The 18,369-nt window shown below is 50.2% G+C and overlaps 2 protein-coding genes across 4 annotated transcripts; one reads left to right on the forward strand and one right to left on the reverse strand.

Moving 5' to 3' along the window:
• Positions 1-1,343: 1,343 nt before the first annotated feature.
• On the reverse strand, positions 1,344-10,073 carry QPCTL (glutaminyl-peptide cyclotransferase like). Of its 2 annotated transcripts, none has more exons than XM_030873877.3 (7): positions 9,801-10,073; positions 9,159-9,302; positions 8,114-8,395; positions 6,429-6,581; positions 6,229-6,328; positions 5,614-5,730; positions 1,344-1,679 (listed from the first exon to the last, which is right to left on the reverse strand). In XM_030873877.3, exons 1-7 carry the CDS (start codon positions 10,008-10,010, stop codon positions 1,675-1,677), a joined length of 1,011 nt encoding a protein of 336 aa, XP_030729737.2. In that variant the 5' UTR covers positions 10,011-10,073; the 3' UTR covers positions 1,344-1,674. The 2 variants fall into 2 exon arrangements, with proteins under 2 accessions (XP_030729737.2, XP_030729736.2); XM_030873876.2 differs by having other exon boundaries at positions 1,347-4,043; positions 9,801-10,071.
• Positions 10,074-10,687: 614 nt separating this feature from the next.
• SNRPD2 (small nuclear ribonucleoprotein D2 polypeptide) lies at positions 10,688-16,224 on the forward strand. 2 transcript variants are annotated; one of them, XM_030873878.2, is made up of 3 exons: positions 10,688-10,842; positions 12,555-12,734; positions 15,961-16,224. In XM_030873878.2, coding segments are annotated over exons 1-3 (357 nt in total). In that variant the 5' UTR covers positions 10,688-10,840; the 3' UTR covers positions 16,136-16,224. The 2 variants fall into 2 exon arrangements, with proteins under 2 accessions (XP_030729738.1, XP_060145848.1); XM_060289865.2 differs by lacking the exon at positions 10,688-10,842 and adding an exon at positions 10,995-11,425.
• Positions 16,225-18,369: the final 2,145 nt, after the last annotated feature.

Raw genomic sequence — 18,369 nt, forward strand, 5'->3', positions numbered from 1 at the left:
GGAGTCATGGGCCAGTGCATGGTGAAATGGAAAAAGTTGCGAGAAGAATCCTTAGCCGAGTCCCTTCGCCTGAGATTATTTTTGACTCTTCATCTGTGTCGTTTTGGATTCGAAAACCTCAAAATAGTAGACGCTCAAACAAGGTAGTTTTTATTTCTTTAGAAACCCAGCGTTTGGCAGGTATGGTGGACCTGAATTCATCTGGAACCCAGGCTCCTTCTAGCCCACTATTCCATTATTCTTTGGCTGTGGCCCTCATCCTCATGGTCCAAGATGGCTGCTGGAACTCCACCCATCACCATTTTGCAGGAAAGGAAGTCCCTTGCCTCCCAGAAGTACCACAGTGTGCTTCTGTGCACATCTTACTGGTCAGAACTTTAGCCACGTGGAAGGGCTGCAGAGGAGACTGGGAAATGCAATCCTTTAGTTGGATGCATTATGCCCAACAAAAAACTCTTGCTAAAGATCCCTGTAATTAAAGCTTTAAAATATTCAGATAATTATTTACTAAAAGAAGAAGGAAAAATGGATATTGAGCGGTGGCTAACAGTCTCTGACATTCTTATCAAGGAATCAAAATTTCCAGAGACTAGGCTATATCATAGCAGTTATTAAATACTTAGATTTTAGAATCAAAGAAACCTGGGTTTGGATCTTGGCTTGGTTTTGTGGGATTTTTGGTTTCCTATAGCGGGAAGGCCAGATTATTTGGACTCTCCTGCTGAAAACCAGAAGTAAAAAAAATCTGAAAAGCATCAAATATTCAATAAAATACAGTTAACGATATACTAAGCCAAAAATTTAAGGGAAAGGCCCATGGGGCCCTGAAGCCACTTTTGCTCTGAGGGTATTTGCTGATGTGAACAAACTTGGATTTCCTATTTGTAGCCTTACTGGGACAAGCAGGCAGAAGTCAAGGTCAAAGCCTGTCCAAGGTGAATCTAATAGGAGGTGGGATCCCACCGAACTACAAGCTCAGGTAAGGCTGACCCAGAACACTGCCGAGAAGATGTTTTAGATGCTGAGGGAGGGACTTTCCTGGTGGTGCAGTGGTTAAGAATCCTTTGCCTGACAATGCAGGGGACATGGGTTCAAGCCCTGATCTGGGAAGATCCCACATGCCACGGAGCAACTAAGCCTGTGCCAGCTGCTGAGCCTGCGCTCTAGAGCCCGCGTGCCACAACTACTGAAGCTTGCGCGCCTAGAGCCCGTGCTCCGCGACGAGAGAAGCCACTGCAATGAGAAGCCCGCGCACCGCAACGAAGAGTAGCCCTCGCTTGCTGCAACTAGAGAAAGCCCACACGCAGTAACGAAGACCCAACGCAGCCAAAAATAAAATAAATCAAATAAATCAAATTTTAAAAAGATTTATTGAACTAAAGCTAGGTCTGAAGTAGCACAGAGACCAAAAAAAGAAAGAAAATAGGAAGCAAGGTTATGGAGGATAGAGTGAGGAAGTCTAACACATTTAACTGGCGTTCTAGAATCAGAAGAGAGAATGGTGCAATGATAATATTTAAGGACACGATGATTGCAAATTCCAGACTGGTAAAAAGACCGGTATGCCCAGTGAGTCATAGGCAGGATAAATAAAAAGAAATGAATACCTAGACACATGCAGTGAAAGTGTCCAGCTGTGATCTTCAGCAATTGATTTCTTTGAAGCTCAGTTTCTTAATCTGAAAAATGAGAATACTGACAGTTCCTCAAAAGACTGACATGTGAGCTCTTGCATCTAGAATGTTCAACAGTTGTGCTCACCAAAGATACCTCATGGCCTCTTCATAGTGTGAAGCTGGGGGAGCCTAGCTGTTTGGGGGACAGATGGGAGCTGGGGGAAACATCACTTTGCCAAGCATCAGCAGCCTCATCTGTAAAATGGGGCTCATGATCCTTACCCTGGATTCAAGTGGAAAATGTGCCCAGGCGCCTTGCCCAGAACCTGGCGTGTAGTACACTCAGCACGATGACCTGCAGGGAGGCAAGGGGCCAAGGACGTCACTGAACACACTGCTTCCCCTAACAGAGGTGATGGTATCACCTACTTCTGGGATGGCTGTGAGGCTAAGGGGACGTGCTGCACTTTTGAGTGCTTGGCACCATGCCTGCCACACAAGAAATGAACAAACAGGAACTAACTTTGTGATTTGAGACCCTCCTGCCACCCTGGCTGTTGATATCTGTCAATTTCCTTTCTGAACTCAACTTCTGCCAATTCCACCTCTAAGAGGCTGTTAGTCCCCACCGCCCAAACCTCACTCAGACTTGCAGCCAGTTAAAAGCCTCAGGAGGAGCTACTTTTGACCAACAATCTGTTGGTCCAGCACAGGTGATTTTTGGAAGGGAGGTAGGACATGGGGATAGGAGCACAGCTGTGGGTGAGCATCTGGGCTCTGTTAATAACCGGTTTGTAATTCTCAGCCCTGGCCACCTCATTTGCAAAATGAGAACCGCAGTTGTCCTTCAGCCCGTGAGTTCTCTCGAGTCTTCGCCAGCCTTGAGTTGGCTTGCGAGGCTGCTGTTCACCTTCACTCTCTGACCCTGCATCCTGGCCTGGCATCCCTGTGGCCTACCAGGTCTCCATCAAAGTCACGAAATCAGCAGGTACAGAGCCCAACACGGGACTTCCTGTCTGGGTGCCCTTTAGGTTTGCTAGGGAGCTGTGAATGAACCAAACTTGAATCTTTAAGGACAGCATGTCCCAAAGTTTTGCTGATCATGAGACTTCCTCAGGTGCTTGTTACAGAGTCCCAGCCCCTCTCTGAAGTTCTGATGCAGTAGGTGGGACCTGGGAGTCTGCATTTTATTTATTTATTTATTTATTTATTTGCCTCGCTGCGCAGCTTGCGGGATCTTAGTTCCCTGACCAGGGGTTGAACCCGGGCCCCGGCAGTGAGAGTGCCGAGGCCTAACCACTGGACCGCCAGGGAATTCCCCGCATTTTTTAATAAGCACCCCAGTTGGGTCTGAAAATTAGGACTGGGAAATAATCTCTTGGGTCATCACTAGAGTTTGCAGTTACACACACCATCTCCCACTCCTGTACCCACAGCCAAAAGGGAAAGGATGGTTTGGTGTAACTAGTTGACCCATTTCTACCATAAGTACACTCAAAACTGTCAAAACCCAGTGTTTCCCAAAGTATCTTCTGAGGTACCATGGTTCTGTGAGGTGCTTCCCAATAAAGGGGTTCCGTGGTGAAATACTTTGGGGAAACATTGCATTCTCTTTCTTGAAAATTCACATTGTGCAAATGAAGAAACTCATTTAATGTTGTCTCACCCCACTTTGGTCCCCCTTTTCATGCAACACCTATGTATGCTAGTTCTACAGGATATATTTTGCAGAAACACTGGTTTATTGGCCATTGGATCTGGCAGAATCTGGAGTTCCCAAGTACTGGCTTCCATCTCCTCTGTTCCCTGCTTACGAGCACATCTTCTGTGGGCTCCCCATGGCACATCCATGTGGGAGTTGGGTTTGGACTGATGCGGTAGCAAGGCTGCCATTCTGGAGAAGGAACTGCCACAAAAACATAAGCCACAGAGAATTCATTTGGTCAGGGGTATTGCTGGTCCAGATGCCGTTTGCTGACTAAAATGGAGAACGGCATTTGGCTCCTGCAGACCTGCAGCCCAAGTGTTTCCCTCAGGGCAGCGGCCAAGCTCTTATTCCTTTGGCTCTCACACCACAGTGGTCTGTCTCTTCCATGTCTTTGAAGAGTGGCAGCTTGAGATAAAGAAAGAGGGTGTTCCACTGAGAGCACAAGCAGAGCCAAAGGTGTTAAAAAAGGACAAGCCAGCACACCGCAAGCAGGCCTGGCCCGAGCTCCTCGGCTCCAGGTGCCCTCGTCACATCTGCTGCTGGGTGCTTCTCCCTCAGAGTCCGCCAGGCAGGCTATAGCCCCAGGTATTCAGCCAGGAACACGGCCAGGATGCGGCTCAGGTTGTGTACCGTGGGTGGGTGCAGGTTGGCCTCAGAGTCATCGGACGTGTGCCAGACAGAGGGGAAGGGTGTGGAGATGAGGTGGAGCACGGGGACCCCTGCAGGACAGAGAGGAGGCTCAGGCTTGTGCGTGGCCCCCAACCGACCCAGGAGCCCAGGCCCGCGTCTGGGGAACCTTGTCTTGTCCCCCGCAGCAGAAGATACTCTGTTGTGGCACTTGAAGAATTCTGAACAATGATTTTCAGTGTGTGAGGGTACATGTCCGTTTTAAAAATACATCCAGTATATTATTTTCATAACGCAAATTAGAAAAACTCAAAACTTAACGGATTATGGAAAGACAGAAGAAGGGAAGGAGGTCTTTGACCTTCCTCGCCGGGTGTACATTATTAGGCTCTTTTTCTCTTCTTTACTGATAGTTAACATTTATGTTCTATTCCAGGCCCGAGTCTAAGGCCATAAACACACACAACTTTATCCTTACAATAATCGTGTAAGGTGTACTATAATACCCCTGTTTTACAGATGTGGACACTGAGACACAGAGGCAGGCAGAGTGACTTGCCTAAGGTCTCGCCTCTAGTAAAGAGCACAGTCAGAATTTGAACCCAGGCCACATGTCTCCAGAGTGTGTGCTCCTAACCCTTGCACTGCATTGGGTTCCTGTCCTCAGAGTGTTTCACTCTTTGTTTGTCCAGATTTGGTAAATATCTGTCCCCCTGCTAGACAGGAGCCAGGTGGATTATGGCCCGTCACTGTATCCCTGACAGCTGGCTCAGTACCTGCCTTGGGAAGTATTCAGTGAATGAATCAATAAAGGCATTGTAAGAAATGCATATTTGTTGAATGAGTAAATTATAGAATAAAAATTTAAAAAGCAGTTTTTAGCACTTACTGTATATGCCAAGCACCGTGTAAGAAGGCATTTTATATATCTAATCTCATCTAATCCTCCCAACCCTGTGATTAAGAATACATAACATAAATTTGGTGTAGCCACTATGGAAAACAGTATGAAGTTTCCTCAAAAAATTGAAAATAAAACTGCCATATGAAGAAAAAAAAGAATACATACATACGTATGTGTTTGTATGTATCTATCTCTTCCTTTTCCAGAAGAAATGGGGCCACAGAGAGGCTCAGTAATTTGCCTTAGGTCAACCAATGGTAAGCTGCAGATCGTAGAACCCAGACCTATCCAAGTCTAAAACCTATGTTTTGAACCCCTCTACCAGAGGTCGTCAACCCTGGCTGTGCATCAGAATCACCTGGGAGTTTTGTAAGAATAATGTAGAGGCCCCAGATTGTGGTTCAGGAGGCCTGAAACGTGACTGGGCATTTTTCGAAGCTCAGGTGATTATGCTGGGTGGCCAAGGGCTTGAGAGGCAAGAACTAGAAGAAACTGCAATCACTGAGGCACAACCAGTAATAGCTAACATTTCTTGAACACTCGCTAGTGCCAGGCACTGGTCCAAGGTCTTTACATTCAATCCCCTCAACAACTATGAGGTGGAGGCTGTTATCATCCCCATCCTTACAGATGAGGAAATCAAGGCACAAAGAGGTTAAGCAGTTTGCCACCTTCCCTAATCTGGGAAGGGGCCAGGGCCAGGTCGTATCTGTGGCTCCCTGGGACCCCTGCCCACCACTCCTCCCCACTGCAAGTACCTCGGCGGAGGAAGGGGATGTGGTCGTCTTCCACAGAGCCAGGGGGCTCCCCGGGCTGGAAGTACATCACTTCCCAAGGATGAGACTGCAGTAGATTCAGACGGTGCAGGCGCTTCTCTGGAGGCGGTGGGGATTAGAGAGCAAGGGTCAGCCCCTCAACGGTCAAAGGTTCCCCTGCTCACAAATCAGAGGAGGGCAGGGGGTCTGGGGGCGAAGCACTGATCATCCCAACAAGGATGAATGTTAGTTACCCCTTACCGCAGGCCAATGATGTTCCCAGTCTCAATTAATCCCTCTGAGTCTAAAGAGGTAGATACCCCTATTATTACCATCATGCCCATTTTACAGATAGGAAATTGAGGCTCAGAGAGAGGAAGCCACTTGCCCAAGCTCACACAGCTGGTAAGAAAGAGAGCCAGAATTTGAACCCAGGGCTATCTGACCCCATGAGCCCCCGTTTGTAATCACTTCATTTGACTGCTGTGGGGTCTTTTTGTGTTTCTGTCCTAGTGCTTTAGAGAGAGACTAGGGAGGTAGAGGGAAGGCTGGATGACCCCTTAGAGGACAGGTGCCTGGCCTCCCTCCAGCGTCCCAGGTGGGTGCCTGCCTCCTTACCGATGCTCCTCAGCCGATGGAACCAGCGGGCCGTGCGAGGAAAGTGACTGTAGAAGGTCGGGTTGGGGGCTCCCAGGAGATCAAGAAGCATAAAGAGATCCTAGGGAGAGAGGCCAGGACTGGAGAGGCCAGGCGGGATGCTGCCAGCCTCGTGTCACCCGCTTCCCACCTTACCGGAACCCAGTGGGGCCTGGTCTTACAATAGCCTGGATCCTGGTGAAGCCGGGGCTGTGGGGTGCAGACTCCATGAGCTGGGCCAGGTGCCGGGAGCCGTAAAGCGAGTCCTTGGGTCCCCACTCCTTCAGTGCCTCTTCACCGTCCAAGAAGAGCAGCTGCAAGGTCACTGGGGCTGCCTGTGAGGGCCAGTGGTCAGGGCCAGCGCAGTGCCAGCCCTCAGCCTCAGTGCACACACATTTCCTGCCTGCTTGCACAGCTGACGAGGGCAAACTAAGTCTTCTCGCTCGAAAAGCACGGTGGCCAAGAGTACAGACTTGGAGCCAGACTGCCTGCGTTCAAATCCTGGCTGGGCTGCTCAGTAGCCAAGCAGTCGTGGGTAAGTTACTAAGTTCTCAAAGCACCGGCTTCCTTATGTAGAAATGGGGTTAATACCAGTCCTCATCATAGGGTAGGATTCGAACCCAGGTCCTAGGACAGCGCCTGGCACATAGTAACTAAACAAGGGTTAGCTCTGATTGTAATTGTTATTCCTCAAGTTCATGTAGCAAAAGAGACAGACCCACAAATAAATAATTATACAAACGATGAAATGCAGTCGGGCAAATGCTTCCAAGAACAACAGCGTCCTGATCTGGCCTAGGGAACACGTCAGGTCTATCGGAAAGGATGTTTGCCCTGAGGCTGAGTAGGAGCTGGCCTGGTAAAATGGGGCAGAGGGAAGAGTGTCCCCGGTGAGGAAGCAACATGAATCGGGACTGGGGCCAAAGAAGGGGCCAAAGCGGTTTGAGTAGAGACCCAAGGGGTCAGCAAGGGCCAGGGAGCTTGGGCTTTGTTACAGGGGCACTGGGGTTTGAGCCATGGAAGGGATCTGAGCAGGGGAGGAGCGTGAGGAGATCTGTGTTTCCATTCATTCATTCCATACATTTTTAAAAAAATTTTTTCCCACAGGGTTGATGTTTTTATCTTTTTGTTGTTGTTGTTTTAGCATGTGGGCTCTTAGTTCCCCGACCAGGGATCAAACCCATGCTCCTGCATTGGAAGCGCAGAGTCCTCACCACTGGACCACCAGGGAAGTCCCTCCATACATTTTTATTGACATCCTACTTTATGCCAGGCAATATTCTCAGCCCAGAGGATACAGCAGGAAATAAACGCAGCCAAGGGCCTGGCTATCTGGAGCTTATTCTAGTTGGGGAAACATAAACGAAGCAACATAAAGCACCATGAGGCATGAGAGAGTGACAGGGAGCTATTTTAGGGTGGCTGGGAAGGTCTCTTTGAGGAGGTGACATCAAAGTGGACATCTGAATGAAGGGTGGCAGCCAGCCAGGAATATATCTGAGAAAATCACATTCTAGGCAGAGCAAAGAGCAAGTGCAAATGCCTGGGGTGGGAGTGAATTGTGTGGCTTGAGGTACACAGAGGAAGTGGGAGGCTAGAGTGGAGTGAGTGAGGGGTGAGAGGTGGGAGAGGAGACCAGAGAGGTGAGAGGGCACTCCTCGGCTAAGAGAAGGGCTCTGGCCTACTTGTGGAACAAGGTGAGAGCTGTGGGAGAGAAGGGACAGGATCTGACATTCAGGAAATGGAAAGACCCTGTGGCTGTGTTGTGGAGCGGAGGAAGACAAGACCAAGCACGGGATGGTGTTGGTATGGACCAAGGCAGAGGCAGTCCCCACCCACCCACCCCCACCCTACCCCGGCTCCTCACCTGCTCCTTGGCTCTAGCCAGCTCCAGGTCCAGGGCCTGGGCCAGCTCCAGTAGGAGGGCGCAAGGCACAGCCGAATCCGTGGCCCCCACAAAGGGGGCTGACCCAGATGGGAAGAGCTTCGAGTCGTAATGGCAGGCAAGGGTGAGGTGACGGGCAGCCCTTGGGTCCAGCGTGGCCACCACGTTGCTGAAGTGCAGTGGCCCCAGGGGTGTCGAGGCTGTGAAGGGGTCCAGTTCTACATGCCAGCCTGCTGTCAGGGTCCGCAGTGTGGCCTCCAGGAACTAGTGGCAAGAGAGAGGTGGGAGAGTGGGTGGGGACTGGGGAGAAGGTCGGAAGAAGGGCCATGTGACCTGAACCATGCCGAGCAGTCAGGTTGACTCACAAATCTCACTTTAGTTTAATCGTTCCCTTGATACACTTCTGCTGAGTACCTACTAAGTGCCAGGCATGGAGTGACCCTGTCTCTTGATGCCAAGACTAATCACAGCTCACCCTTCCATAGCACTCACTCTGTGCCAAGCCCTTGTTCTAGGAACCCTGTGGAGTGGGGACTGTCAATGGTTCCATTCTGCAGATGAGGCAACTGAGGCACAGAGAAGTTAAGAAACTACTTTAAGGTCACACTCCAAGTGGCTGATGTGGATTTGAACTCAGGCAGTGTTCAAATGACTCTCAATACTTTCTGAGAGGCAATGTAGAGATGTTACCACACCGGCTCTGGAGCCAACCCATTTGGGTTGAAACCCTAGGTATATCATTCATTAGCTGTGGGATTTGGGCAAAATGCCTAACTATTCTGCGCCTCAGTTTCCCCATCTACACAATGAAGATCAGATTGGTGCCCACCTTATCCGGCTGTTGCTGATGCTTAGCATATAGTAAGATTTTGGTGGGGGCAGTAAAGAGGGCAATGGTCTGGTGGTTAGCAGGATAGGACTCTAGAGTCAGATTACGCCCAGCCAGAGCCCTAGCTCTGCCACTTGGGCAGAATACCTATTTCCTTGGTGGGCTGCGGGGTCAGGGGTTGGAGGTGGGGCCCCTTACCGTTCTGACTTGGAGATTGCCGGGGCTGCCGGGGGTCCGCACAACCAGCAGGGGGCGCAGATAATTGTTCCAGAGACGGTGAGGGTCCAGTTGCCCCACCACCCTCCGCACCCCGGCTTCGGGGAGACTTCCGATCGACGGGCCCTTGGGAAGGAGGTGGGGAAGAGAAGAGAAGAGCGTGAAAGCAACACTCATTCCAACCCTACCCTGGGAGCTGTCGTCCCTAAGAAGCCCCAGTTCCTCTTCCTAATCGCAGCCTCCAGCATCGGAGGTTTCTAGGATAAATCCTAGACTCGGGAAAGTACCCCCAAGCCCATCCGGCCCAGCCCACCCCCATCCTGATGGGGGAAATCGAGGCCCAGCGAGAGTAAGGGACTCTTCCAAATAAATGACTTTAGGATTAGAACCCAGAACTCCCAGTGTTACTCCTCCAGACCCTTCCTCTTACGGGGTAACCGCTATTACAGAACAAGCCCGAAGCCTCATTCCGTTGGAAAGAGGCATGTGCTCTAAAGACGGAGACGGCGGCACCTGCGGCTAGGGCAATCCGATAAAGATAAAGTCACGTCAACCTGAAACCTCGGAGAAGGGGAGGCGGGAAATAAGGGCTCCCGCAGTGCCCGCGTCCCCTCCCGGCCTCACCCGCAGCTCCCGGCCTAGCGGCAGCTCCTCAGACTGGCGGTGCCAGCCGCTCCAACTGGTGTATAACACCGAGGCCACCGCCAGCGCCAGCAGCAGCAGAGGCAACAGCTGCGCCCGAGGTAGCAGGCGGCGCTTGGGCGGTGAGGGTGGCTCCAAAAGGCCGCGTTCCCCGAGCCGTAGCCGGGGCCGCCCGCGGCCCCCGGAACGCATGGCAGCTTTGCCCTGAAAACCGGTCTGGGACAGCGGATAGAGTTTAGGCCCAGCCAAGTCCCACCCCGTGGAATCACGGGACCAATGAGCAACAAGAGCGGCTGCACCATCCCACACTTCCGCGGGCAGTAAAGCCAATGGGACTTTCGTTCTGAGGACACGCCTCCCTGTCTCCCCGGAGCTTTGGGGGTTGGTTCCCCTGAGGGTTGCACAACCCAAAAGGGAGCGCGAAAGAGGTAGGCACCGCCTCAGCGGAGGAGGGGAAGCCAATGAGAATCGTTTGATCATGGAAAACATTCGACCTGCTGGGCGCAGGTCCACGCCCCTCCCGGATGTAGGCAAAGGATTGGTTACCCCTAGTCAAAAGATCAATAGACACTTAAATGAACAGTCTCCGAAGGAAAAGGGGAGGGGTCCATCCCGGAAGCGAGGAGCGGATTGGCTTCGCGGAGGCCGCTCCCCCAAAGGCAGGGTGGGCGGGCATGTGGAAATAGCTTGTCCTTTCCTTCCTTGAACCTGTGCGGTTCTACAACAAAATGGTTTGAATCAGTCCCGCTTTCTTTTCCTCTCCACTGTCGTGAACATCCGCCCCGTACTGTCCTGAATGGCCGGGAATCACCGTGTGAAGCTTTTATCCCACAGCCGCGAAGGGCTGGTGGAAATCGCTATGGCAACTGGCCACGCCCCCACCCGCTGGTTGGGTTTGCGCAGGCGCCCACGGAAGTCGGCCGCAGGAAGCGGAAGTCCCGCCTCTGTCGCGCTCTCTGTGGAAGGCTGAGGCAACGCGGAGACGGTGGTGACTTGAGAGTGCGGCCACCACCATCGCCAACATGTGAGGCCGGGCTAGGCTTAGGTGGCGGGAGTGGGGTTGAGGGTGTATATTTGGCCACTTACCGGTGGAAGGGGATGGGCAGAGCCGGGGGCGGAGGCAAACATTTTAGGGGTTAAGTGGCGTACTTTTCTACTGATGCGTTTGAGAACGGACGTGGGGCCTTTGACGGATTCTGACTTCGGGAGGAGGGACAGCTTTATCTGATAACGGGCTGGGCTTTCCCAAATAATGAATCTTACTGAAATGAATTTTAAGGGGAAGCGCTTTTACGAATAAAGAACCTGGAAGAGGGGAGTACGGACTTGTAGGAAAAACGATCTTAGATAAGGGGTTTATACGGATAATTTGAGCTGGAGACGGTTGGCTTTCCAACTACATTCTCGATTTTTACGGATAACGAGTTACGGGAATGATTTTCCTTACGTATTCATTCAACAGTTATTTATTGAGTGCTCCTATATCAGACTGCTTTAGACACATAGGCTCTATCAGTAAATTACCCCACTCCCCCAAGGAAGAAAATCCCCTTCTGCATCTTATGGGATGGGAAGAGGCTGGCAGTAAACGTAATGGTAATAAACAGGTAAAGTATGTGGTGTGTTAGGTGACCGGGACTATGAATAAAGAAACAGTAGAGCAGGGTGAAACAATGTGGAACGCTACTTTTGAGAGACAGGACACATAAAGGAGGCAACACTTGAGCAAAAACCTGAAGAAAGTGAGAGAGTGTACCACAGAGATATCTGGGGAGGTATCCAGGCAGAGGGAAAAGCAAATGCAGGGACTCAAGAAGAAAGTTTGCCTAATATCTATTTTTTAATATAAATGTATCTATTTTTATTTATTTATTTTTGGCTGCGTTGGATCTTCGTTGCTGCGCGCGGGCTTTTCTCTAGTTGTGGCGAGCGAGGGCTACTCTTCGTTGTGGTGCGCGGGCTTCTCATTGCGGTGGCTTCTCTTGTTGGGGAGCACGGGCTCTAGGCGTGCGGGCTTCAGTAGTTGTGGCTCGCTGGCTCTAGAGCGCATGCTCAATAGTTGCGGCTCGCGGGCTCTAGAGCGCAGGCTCAGTAGTTGTGGCGCACGGGCTTAGTTCCACTGCATGTGGGATCTTCCCAGACCAGGGCTCGAACCCGTGTCCCCTGCATTGGCAGGCGATTCTTAACCACTGTGCCACCAGGGAAGCCCATGAGAGGGTTTTGAAGAGTGAGATGATATATGACTTGAGTCTTGGCACCATCCCCGAGACTGCTTTGTGGAGAGCAAACTGTTGGGGAGTGTGGATGGAGGCAGCGAGACCAGTAGGAGAGAGATGATGGAGGTTTAAGCCATGGTAAGAAATGGACAGATTCCGATATATTTTAGCGGCAGATGACAGGATTTGCTGACAGATTGAATATAGGATGTGGGAGAAGGAAAGAAGAGTCAAGTTGACATTAAGAGTTTTTGCTTAAAGAACTAGAAGGATGGAGTTGCCATTGATGGAGATGAGGAAGGCTGTGGATAGTATAGTATAAGTTGGGGGTATTGGGGGATCTGGAGTTCAGCCTAGGACGTGAAGGGTGGAAATATCTGTTAAGCATCCAAGTGGTGATGCCGAGAGAGGATCGAGCAGGAGGGTGGGTGTGTGAGGGAGACACCGAGCCAGAGGCCATGAGCACCCAGGCTCCGGCTCTGGGCCCTCTCACCTATGGGTTCCATACTTGCCCACTTAGGAGCCTCCTCAACAAGCCCAAGAGTGAGATGACCCCGGAGGAGCTGCAGAAGCGGGAGGAGGAGGAGTTTAACACAGGACCACTCTCCGTGCTCACCCAGTCGGTCAAGAACAACACGCAAGTGCTCATCAACTGCCGCAACAACAAGAAGCTCCTGGGCCGTGTGAAGGCCTTTGACAGGTAAACGCCTGGGTCTGGGGAGGTGTTCTTTCCAGGCCTGGAGAAGCAGTCCCAGCTCCAGTCCGAAGCCCAGGGCAGAAGCATCTCAGGACCTCAAGATGTGGTGGTCTATCGTTGTCCCTCCAGCTGTGAAGCACAGTGGTATGGTCATGTACTTGGGAGCCAATCTTCCTGGGTTCATGTCCCAGCTCTGCCTCTTAACAGCCATGTGACCTTTGGCAAGTGACTTTATCTTGTCCGTACAGTGGCAGTAATCATGGTGGTTGCAAAGATTCAATCACTTAATATATGTGAAGCGTAGTAAGTCGTTAGAAGTTGAGCATTTGGCACCCAGAGCTCTTAATCAGTTTTTTTGCAGTTATTGCATAATGAGAGCGTCCACCTGGGTCAGGTACTGTTTTAGGCTCCAGAGATACAGCAATGATGGAAACAAACATGGTTCCTGTACTCAGGGAGCTTATGCTGTAGGCAGGGAAGCCGACAGCAAACATGTAAATAATGTCATAAAGACAAGTGATTATAAATTCTATGCAGAAAAGTAAAGCCAGGTAAGAGTTTGAAGTACCAGCAAGGAGCTGCTGTCTTGGGTAGATAACATGGGAGGCCTCAAAGGAAGACGCAACGGTGGACAGGTATGAATAAAATGAAGGTGCAAGCTAGGGTCTGAGTGTTTCAGCCATAGGGAGCAGCAAATGATTTTTCCTCTCTGGGCCTCAGTTTCCTTATCTGTGAAATATGCATCATAATAATACCCCTCAGAACAGTTGTGAGGCTTAAATGATATTATGTATGAAGAGCACTTGGCTCAGTACCTAACACATAATAAATGCTCAGTAAACATATGACCTGCAGCCTTTAGTTAGCATTTGGGAAGTGCTTTCCTCACAGTGGTGTGATGAAACTTACTCCTGGAATGCTTTTGCCACTAGCTTTTATGTGACCATGAACAAGTCTTTCACTCAGCCTTAGTTTCCCCTTGAATAAAATGAGAATGAGAACAACAGGAAGTGCCGGGTACAGGAGGCAGATAGGTCTGGATTCGAACACAGGCTCTGCCACTTCCAGACTCTGTGACCTTGGGTGAGTCACTTCATCCCACTATGCTCAGTTTCCTGCTCTAGAAGCTGGAGAGAACTAGTAAACCAGTCAGTGTTTACCTCCTGGGGGTGAGATGCAGGGAGGATTGATGGGTTAATGCTTAGAAAGTGCTTAAAGGGGCCTGGTGAGTGCCTATATGGTAAGTGCTCAAGGTGGTGCATATATATATATATATATATATAAAAATATAATTTTTTAAGTTGACTCTTTCCTTTTCCCCTAGCTTCCTCCTGTGCCCCCATATCATCCTCTCATCCCTCTCCCCACCTAGCCTACCACCCTAGTATGTGTCCTGCCATGTTTGATTCACCCAGAGACTCCCTTGTGGTGGTAGTTAACAGCTTTATTGAGGCATAATTGATCTGTCATAATATTGTTTTTAAGATAGAATCATCTGTGTGCTCTGTTGCATCTTGTTTTTTCACACAAATCAGTGGTCTGAGAACATCACTGCAAGTTAACTAGGGTATTCTTAACCACTTTATTTACTTAATTATGTTACTTTCTTGAGTGAGCGATGGATGCAAAATTTGAAAAATACAAAAGGCACCCAATGAAGAGCAAGTCTTCCCTCTCCATGCACCAGTTGCCCTCCCCGGGGACCCATCATGGCTAATTTCTCAGGTCTCCTCCAGGAGGATTACTTGCACAGAACATCATACATGTAGATACAGGAGGGTGCTTTTTATTTATTTTTAAGTCACTACTAATGGCATGCCACGCCGTTTTAGACCTTGGTTTTTTCACTTAACAATATACCTTGGAAATGTTCCCATATTGGTATGCTACTTCCTTTTTTTAACGTATTTTCTCTGAATTGGTAATATATTCACATGATTTCCAAAACAGTAATAACAGTCCAATGAAAAGTTTCCATCTGGTTTGTCTCCAGTCTACCTAGGTCACCCCACTGCCACCAGTCTTTAGGTGTATTTCAAGGATTTAGTATTGCACAACCAGGTGGTGGAATGTATGTTTTTCCTACCCACTTTTTTCCTACAGAAGGTTGCTTTCCATGCATCCTGTTCCCTCCCTTGCCTTTTTCACTCAGCAGTATCTCCTGGAGGTTACTGCATAGCAAGGCACAGAGCTTCCTCATGTGCTCCTCACGAGCTTCCTCGTCTTTCTTTTTTTTAATAAATTTACTTATTATTTATTATTTTTGGCTGCGTTGGGTCTTCGTTGCTACTCTGCGTTGCGCTGCGTGGGCTTCTCACTACAGTGCCTTCTCTTGTTGTGGAGCGTGGGCTCTAGGCGCGGAGGCTTCAGTAGTTGTGGCGCCCAGGCTTAGTTGCTCCGCGACATGTGGGATCTTCCCAGACCATGGCCCGAACCTGTGTCCCCTGCATTGGCAGGTGGATTCTTAACCTCTGCGCCACCAGGGAAGCCCCCTCGTCTTTCTTATGCTTGGTAATATTTCCCTGTATCCTCCTATCCCTTTACCTTGCTTTAATTTTTCTTCATAGCACTTGCTACCACCTGACAGTATATTACACGTGTCTTTGTTTACTTATTTAGTGTTCTTCTCCCCTCACTAGACTGCAGACCCCATGAGGGCAGGGATATTATCTCTTTTATTCATTGTTGTATTCATTGCAAGCGTTTGTTGACTGAGCTAATCCATACTGTCGTCACACGTGCCCACCCAGCACCCTGAGGACAGGGACAGAAAGCAGGACTGGAGTGGAGGCGTCATGTACCGGCCTCAGGCCCCAGGGACCTCTGGTTCTCCAAAGAGAAGTTGTACCTTTGCTTATGCCACCAGAAGTACTCAGAGTTAAAAAGCACAAGCAGCACCATTTCATTTGCCTTTATCCTGTGCCAGGCCCTGTTCTAAGTACTTGACAAGAATACTGTATTGATGCATTTAATCTTCACAACAGCCCTAGGAGGTAGGCACCATGAATGTCTCCATTATAGAGAGGAGGAAACTGAGGCACAGAGGAGTGAAGTCCTTTGCCCAAGCTTCAAGCTGAGGACTTGCAGAGGTGGCCTTGGAGCCCCAGCCATCCTGGTCCCGGGCCTGCACCTTCCCCCATGCCACGCTGATGGAGGAAGTGGCAGTGCTGCACAGAGGAGGGGGTCAGGAGGCTCCCTCTAATTCCTGATGCCTCCTTCTGCCCACCAGGCACTGCAACATGGTGCTGGAGAACGTGAAGGAGATGTGGACCGAAGTCCCCAAGAGTGGCAAGGGCAAGAAGAAGTCCAAGCCGGTCAACAAGGACCGCTACATCTCAAAAATGTTCTTGCGCGGGGACTCGGTCATTGTGGTCCTGCGGAACCCGCTCATCGCCGGCAAGTAGGGGCCTCCTCCCTGCCGTCAGAACTTACCCCTCGTCTTGCAAAGACCTGCCCTTTGTGCTGGGAATAATAAAGTCATGTGTTTTTTCTAGTGGCCTCTGTCTGTTCACAGGGCCTAGAGAGTGGGGCAGACCCAGGAGGGGGGCAGCCGGGCATGGGGCCAAGCACGGGGATTGGGACCTCTCTGAGCAGGTGAAGAGGCCTGGTCTCTGCCCCTTCCAGGCCTGACTTTCCCCTTCTGTGAAGTGAATTGGTTGGGCAGAGGGCGCTTTTGCTGCCTTTTGTGCTTTAATTTGTTCTAGCTTCTCGTCATTTTCTCTTTCTCTTCCTTCTCCCCACCTCTCAGTAAGTCGGTTTCACTCAAAATTTCTTTCAGTCTTTTTTTTTTTTTTTCCATTTGTTCAGTCAGACATTCCCCCAAGTGCCTGCTCTGTGCCCAGCCCTGTGTTGCAATGCCGGGGACACAGCCATGCCCAGAAGAGCCCCCAAGCTGCCCTCACTGACAGGAGAAAGAGCTGCAGTTAAAGCAGTTAGTACTCAATACCAACAGCATTTGTAGCTGACACCTGACCTGTGCGGTTGCCAGGCCCTGCACTCTGTGCTGTTCAGACTTCCTAACAACTCTGAGCAGGCACTGTGATTTATTACTTCCAATTCCGGAGGCGGGGACTGGGGCACAAAGAGGTGATGGCGCCTCCCCAGGGGTATCCAGCCAGGAAGTGGTGATGCCGCCATTCAAACCCACCCTGCTCCTGAGCCTGTGGCCTAGCCCCTGAACTCTGCTGCCCTCAAATCACAGCTTAACTACCCTTGAGAGAAATTCTCTGACAAATGTAGGGAGATAGAGGTGGGAAAGGGGGACCTTACTTATTGTGGGTGGATTAAGAGAAATCCCTGTCTTTCTCTGACGCACACACATCATGCTCCGCGCCCCCCCCCCCCCCAGCTCTCTCTGTGTTCTGTCTCTGCATCTTTATCTGTGTTCTCCAGATAAGGCCAAGTGCCAGGCTGGTGCAGTTCGCAAGTCTGAGGTCAGGGTCGAATGAGTTGTCTGACACACTGAGCTGTGGAAGGCGCAGCCATGATCCCGTTAGCGACAGAGCTGAGGACCCTGCAGCAGGAGAAGGCCTGACACATGCAAGGCAATGGCTGTGAGGTAATAAAGGCTCATGTTTACTGAGTGGTTCACATCTAATTTGAACAACCATCTGGGGGATAGATGCTAGAGGTACCCCATTTTACAGATGAGACAGCCGAGGCCCAGAGAAGGTAGGTGACTTGCCCAGGATCGCTCAGGAGACAATGGAGCCAAGTTCAAACCCAGGGAGCCAGGCCCTCATGACTGTCGGGGAGCAGGATGGAGCCATAACAGTGTGGGGAATGATGCTGCCGCAGGAAACTTACCCCCAGGATTTGGTTCTTGTGCAGGAGCTGGGACAGCACAAGCCCCGGGGTCACAGTTCGAATCCCTGCCCCACATCCCTCCTGTTCTCCCCGGGAAATAGGAATTCCTTTCCCTGCCTTGCAGGCTGGCAGCAAAGATTCTAGCCTAGGACACCCCTGCCTGGCATCAATCTGAATTTCCTCATCTCTTTACCCAACCCACTGCCCAAATGGTCTCTAATCCCCTCTTCCGTTACGGTGAGTGAAAGTGAAAACAGGTTGCAGGAAAAGCACTAGGCAAACTGGCCAAGTGTGCTCCATGCACCAGGCAGTATCCTGAGTTACTCATTGGAATCTCAGGCAACCCTAGGATGTTGGTACCATCATTATTCCCATTTTCCAGAAGTGAAACTTAGGCACAGAGAGGTTAGGAATTTTCCCCAAGTCACACAGCTAATCAGTAGCCAAAAACTAAGATTTGAACTAGGCTGGTTCCTGCAGCTTTATTATTCCTACACTACCTTTCTGGAGAAGCAGCTCTCAGAAAATGTTAGGCACACACACAATTTTTAATCATACACATTGTAAATAGTTTAAATAACAGGAGATCACATGAACGTTCCCAGCTGGGAACGTTCTCTTAGGCATGGAGGATGGTGGCAGCATGGTGTCCATGATCTCTTGGCAACACGTGGCTGAAGTTGAGTAGTACTGCTCTCCAGAGGGTGCAAGGCCACCACCGGCATCTGGCCACACAGCCCGCCTCTGTCATTTCCCTTATGGCCTGGCCAAGAAGATTTTCCCACCCCCCACCCCCACAAAAAACAACTGTTTCTCATGCTTTATTTACAAG

This window comes from Globicephala melas, chromosome 19 (assembly GCF_963455315.2).
Source record: "Globicephala melas chromosome 19, mGloMel1.2, whole genome shotgun sequence".
Lineage (NCBI taxonomy): Eukaryota > Metazoa > Chordata > Mammalia > Artiodactyla > Delphinidae > Globicephala > Globicephala melas.

Coding starts and splice junctions, on each gene's coding strand:
- QPCTL (XM_030873876.2), bottom strand. CDS start 10,010: ATGCGTTCCGGGGGCCGCGGGCGGCCCCGGCTACGGCTCGGGGAACGC. Junction 9,303..9,800: donor CGCTAGGCCGGGAGCTGCGG/GTGAGGCCGGGA, acceptor CTCCTTCCCAAG/GGCCCGTCGATCGGAAGTCT. Junction 6,582..8,113: donor TGGCTAGAGCCAAGGAGCAG/GTGAGGAGCCGG, acceptor TGGCCCTCACAG/GCAGCCCCAGTGACCTTGCA.
- SNRPD2 (XM_060289865.2), top strand. Junction 12,735..15,960: donor CGTGTGAAGGCCTTTGACAG/GTAAACGCCTGG, acceptor TCTGCCCACCAG/GCACTGCAACATGGTGCTGG.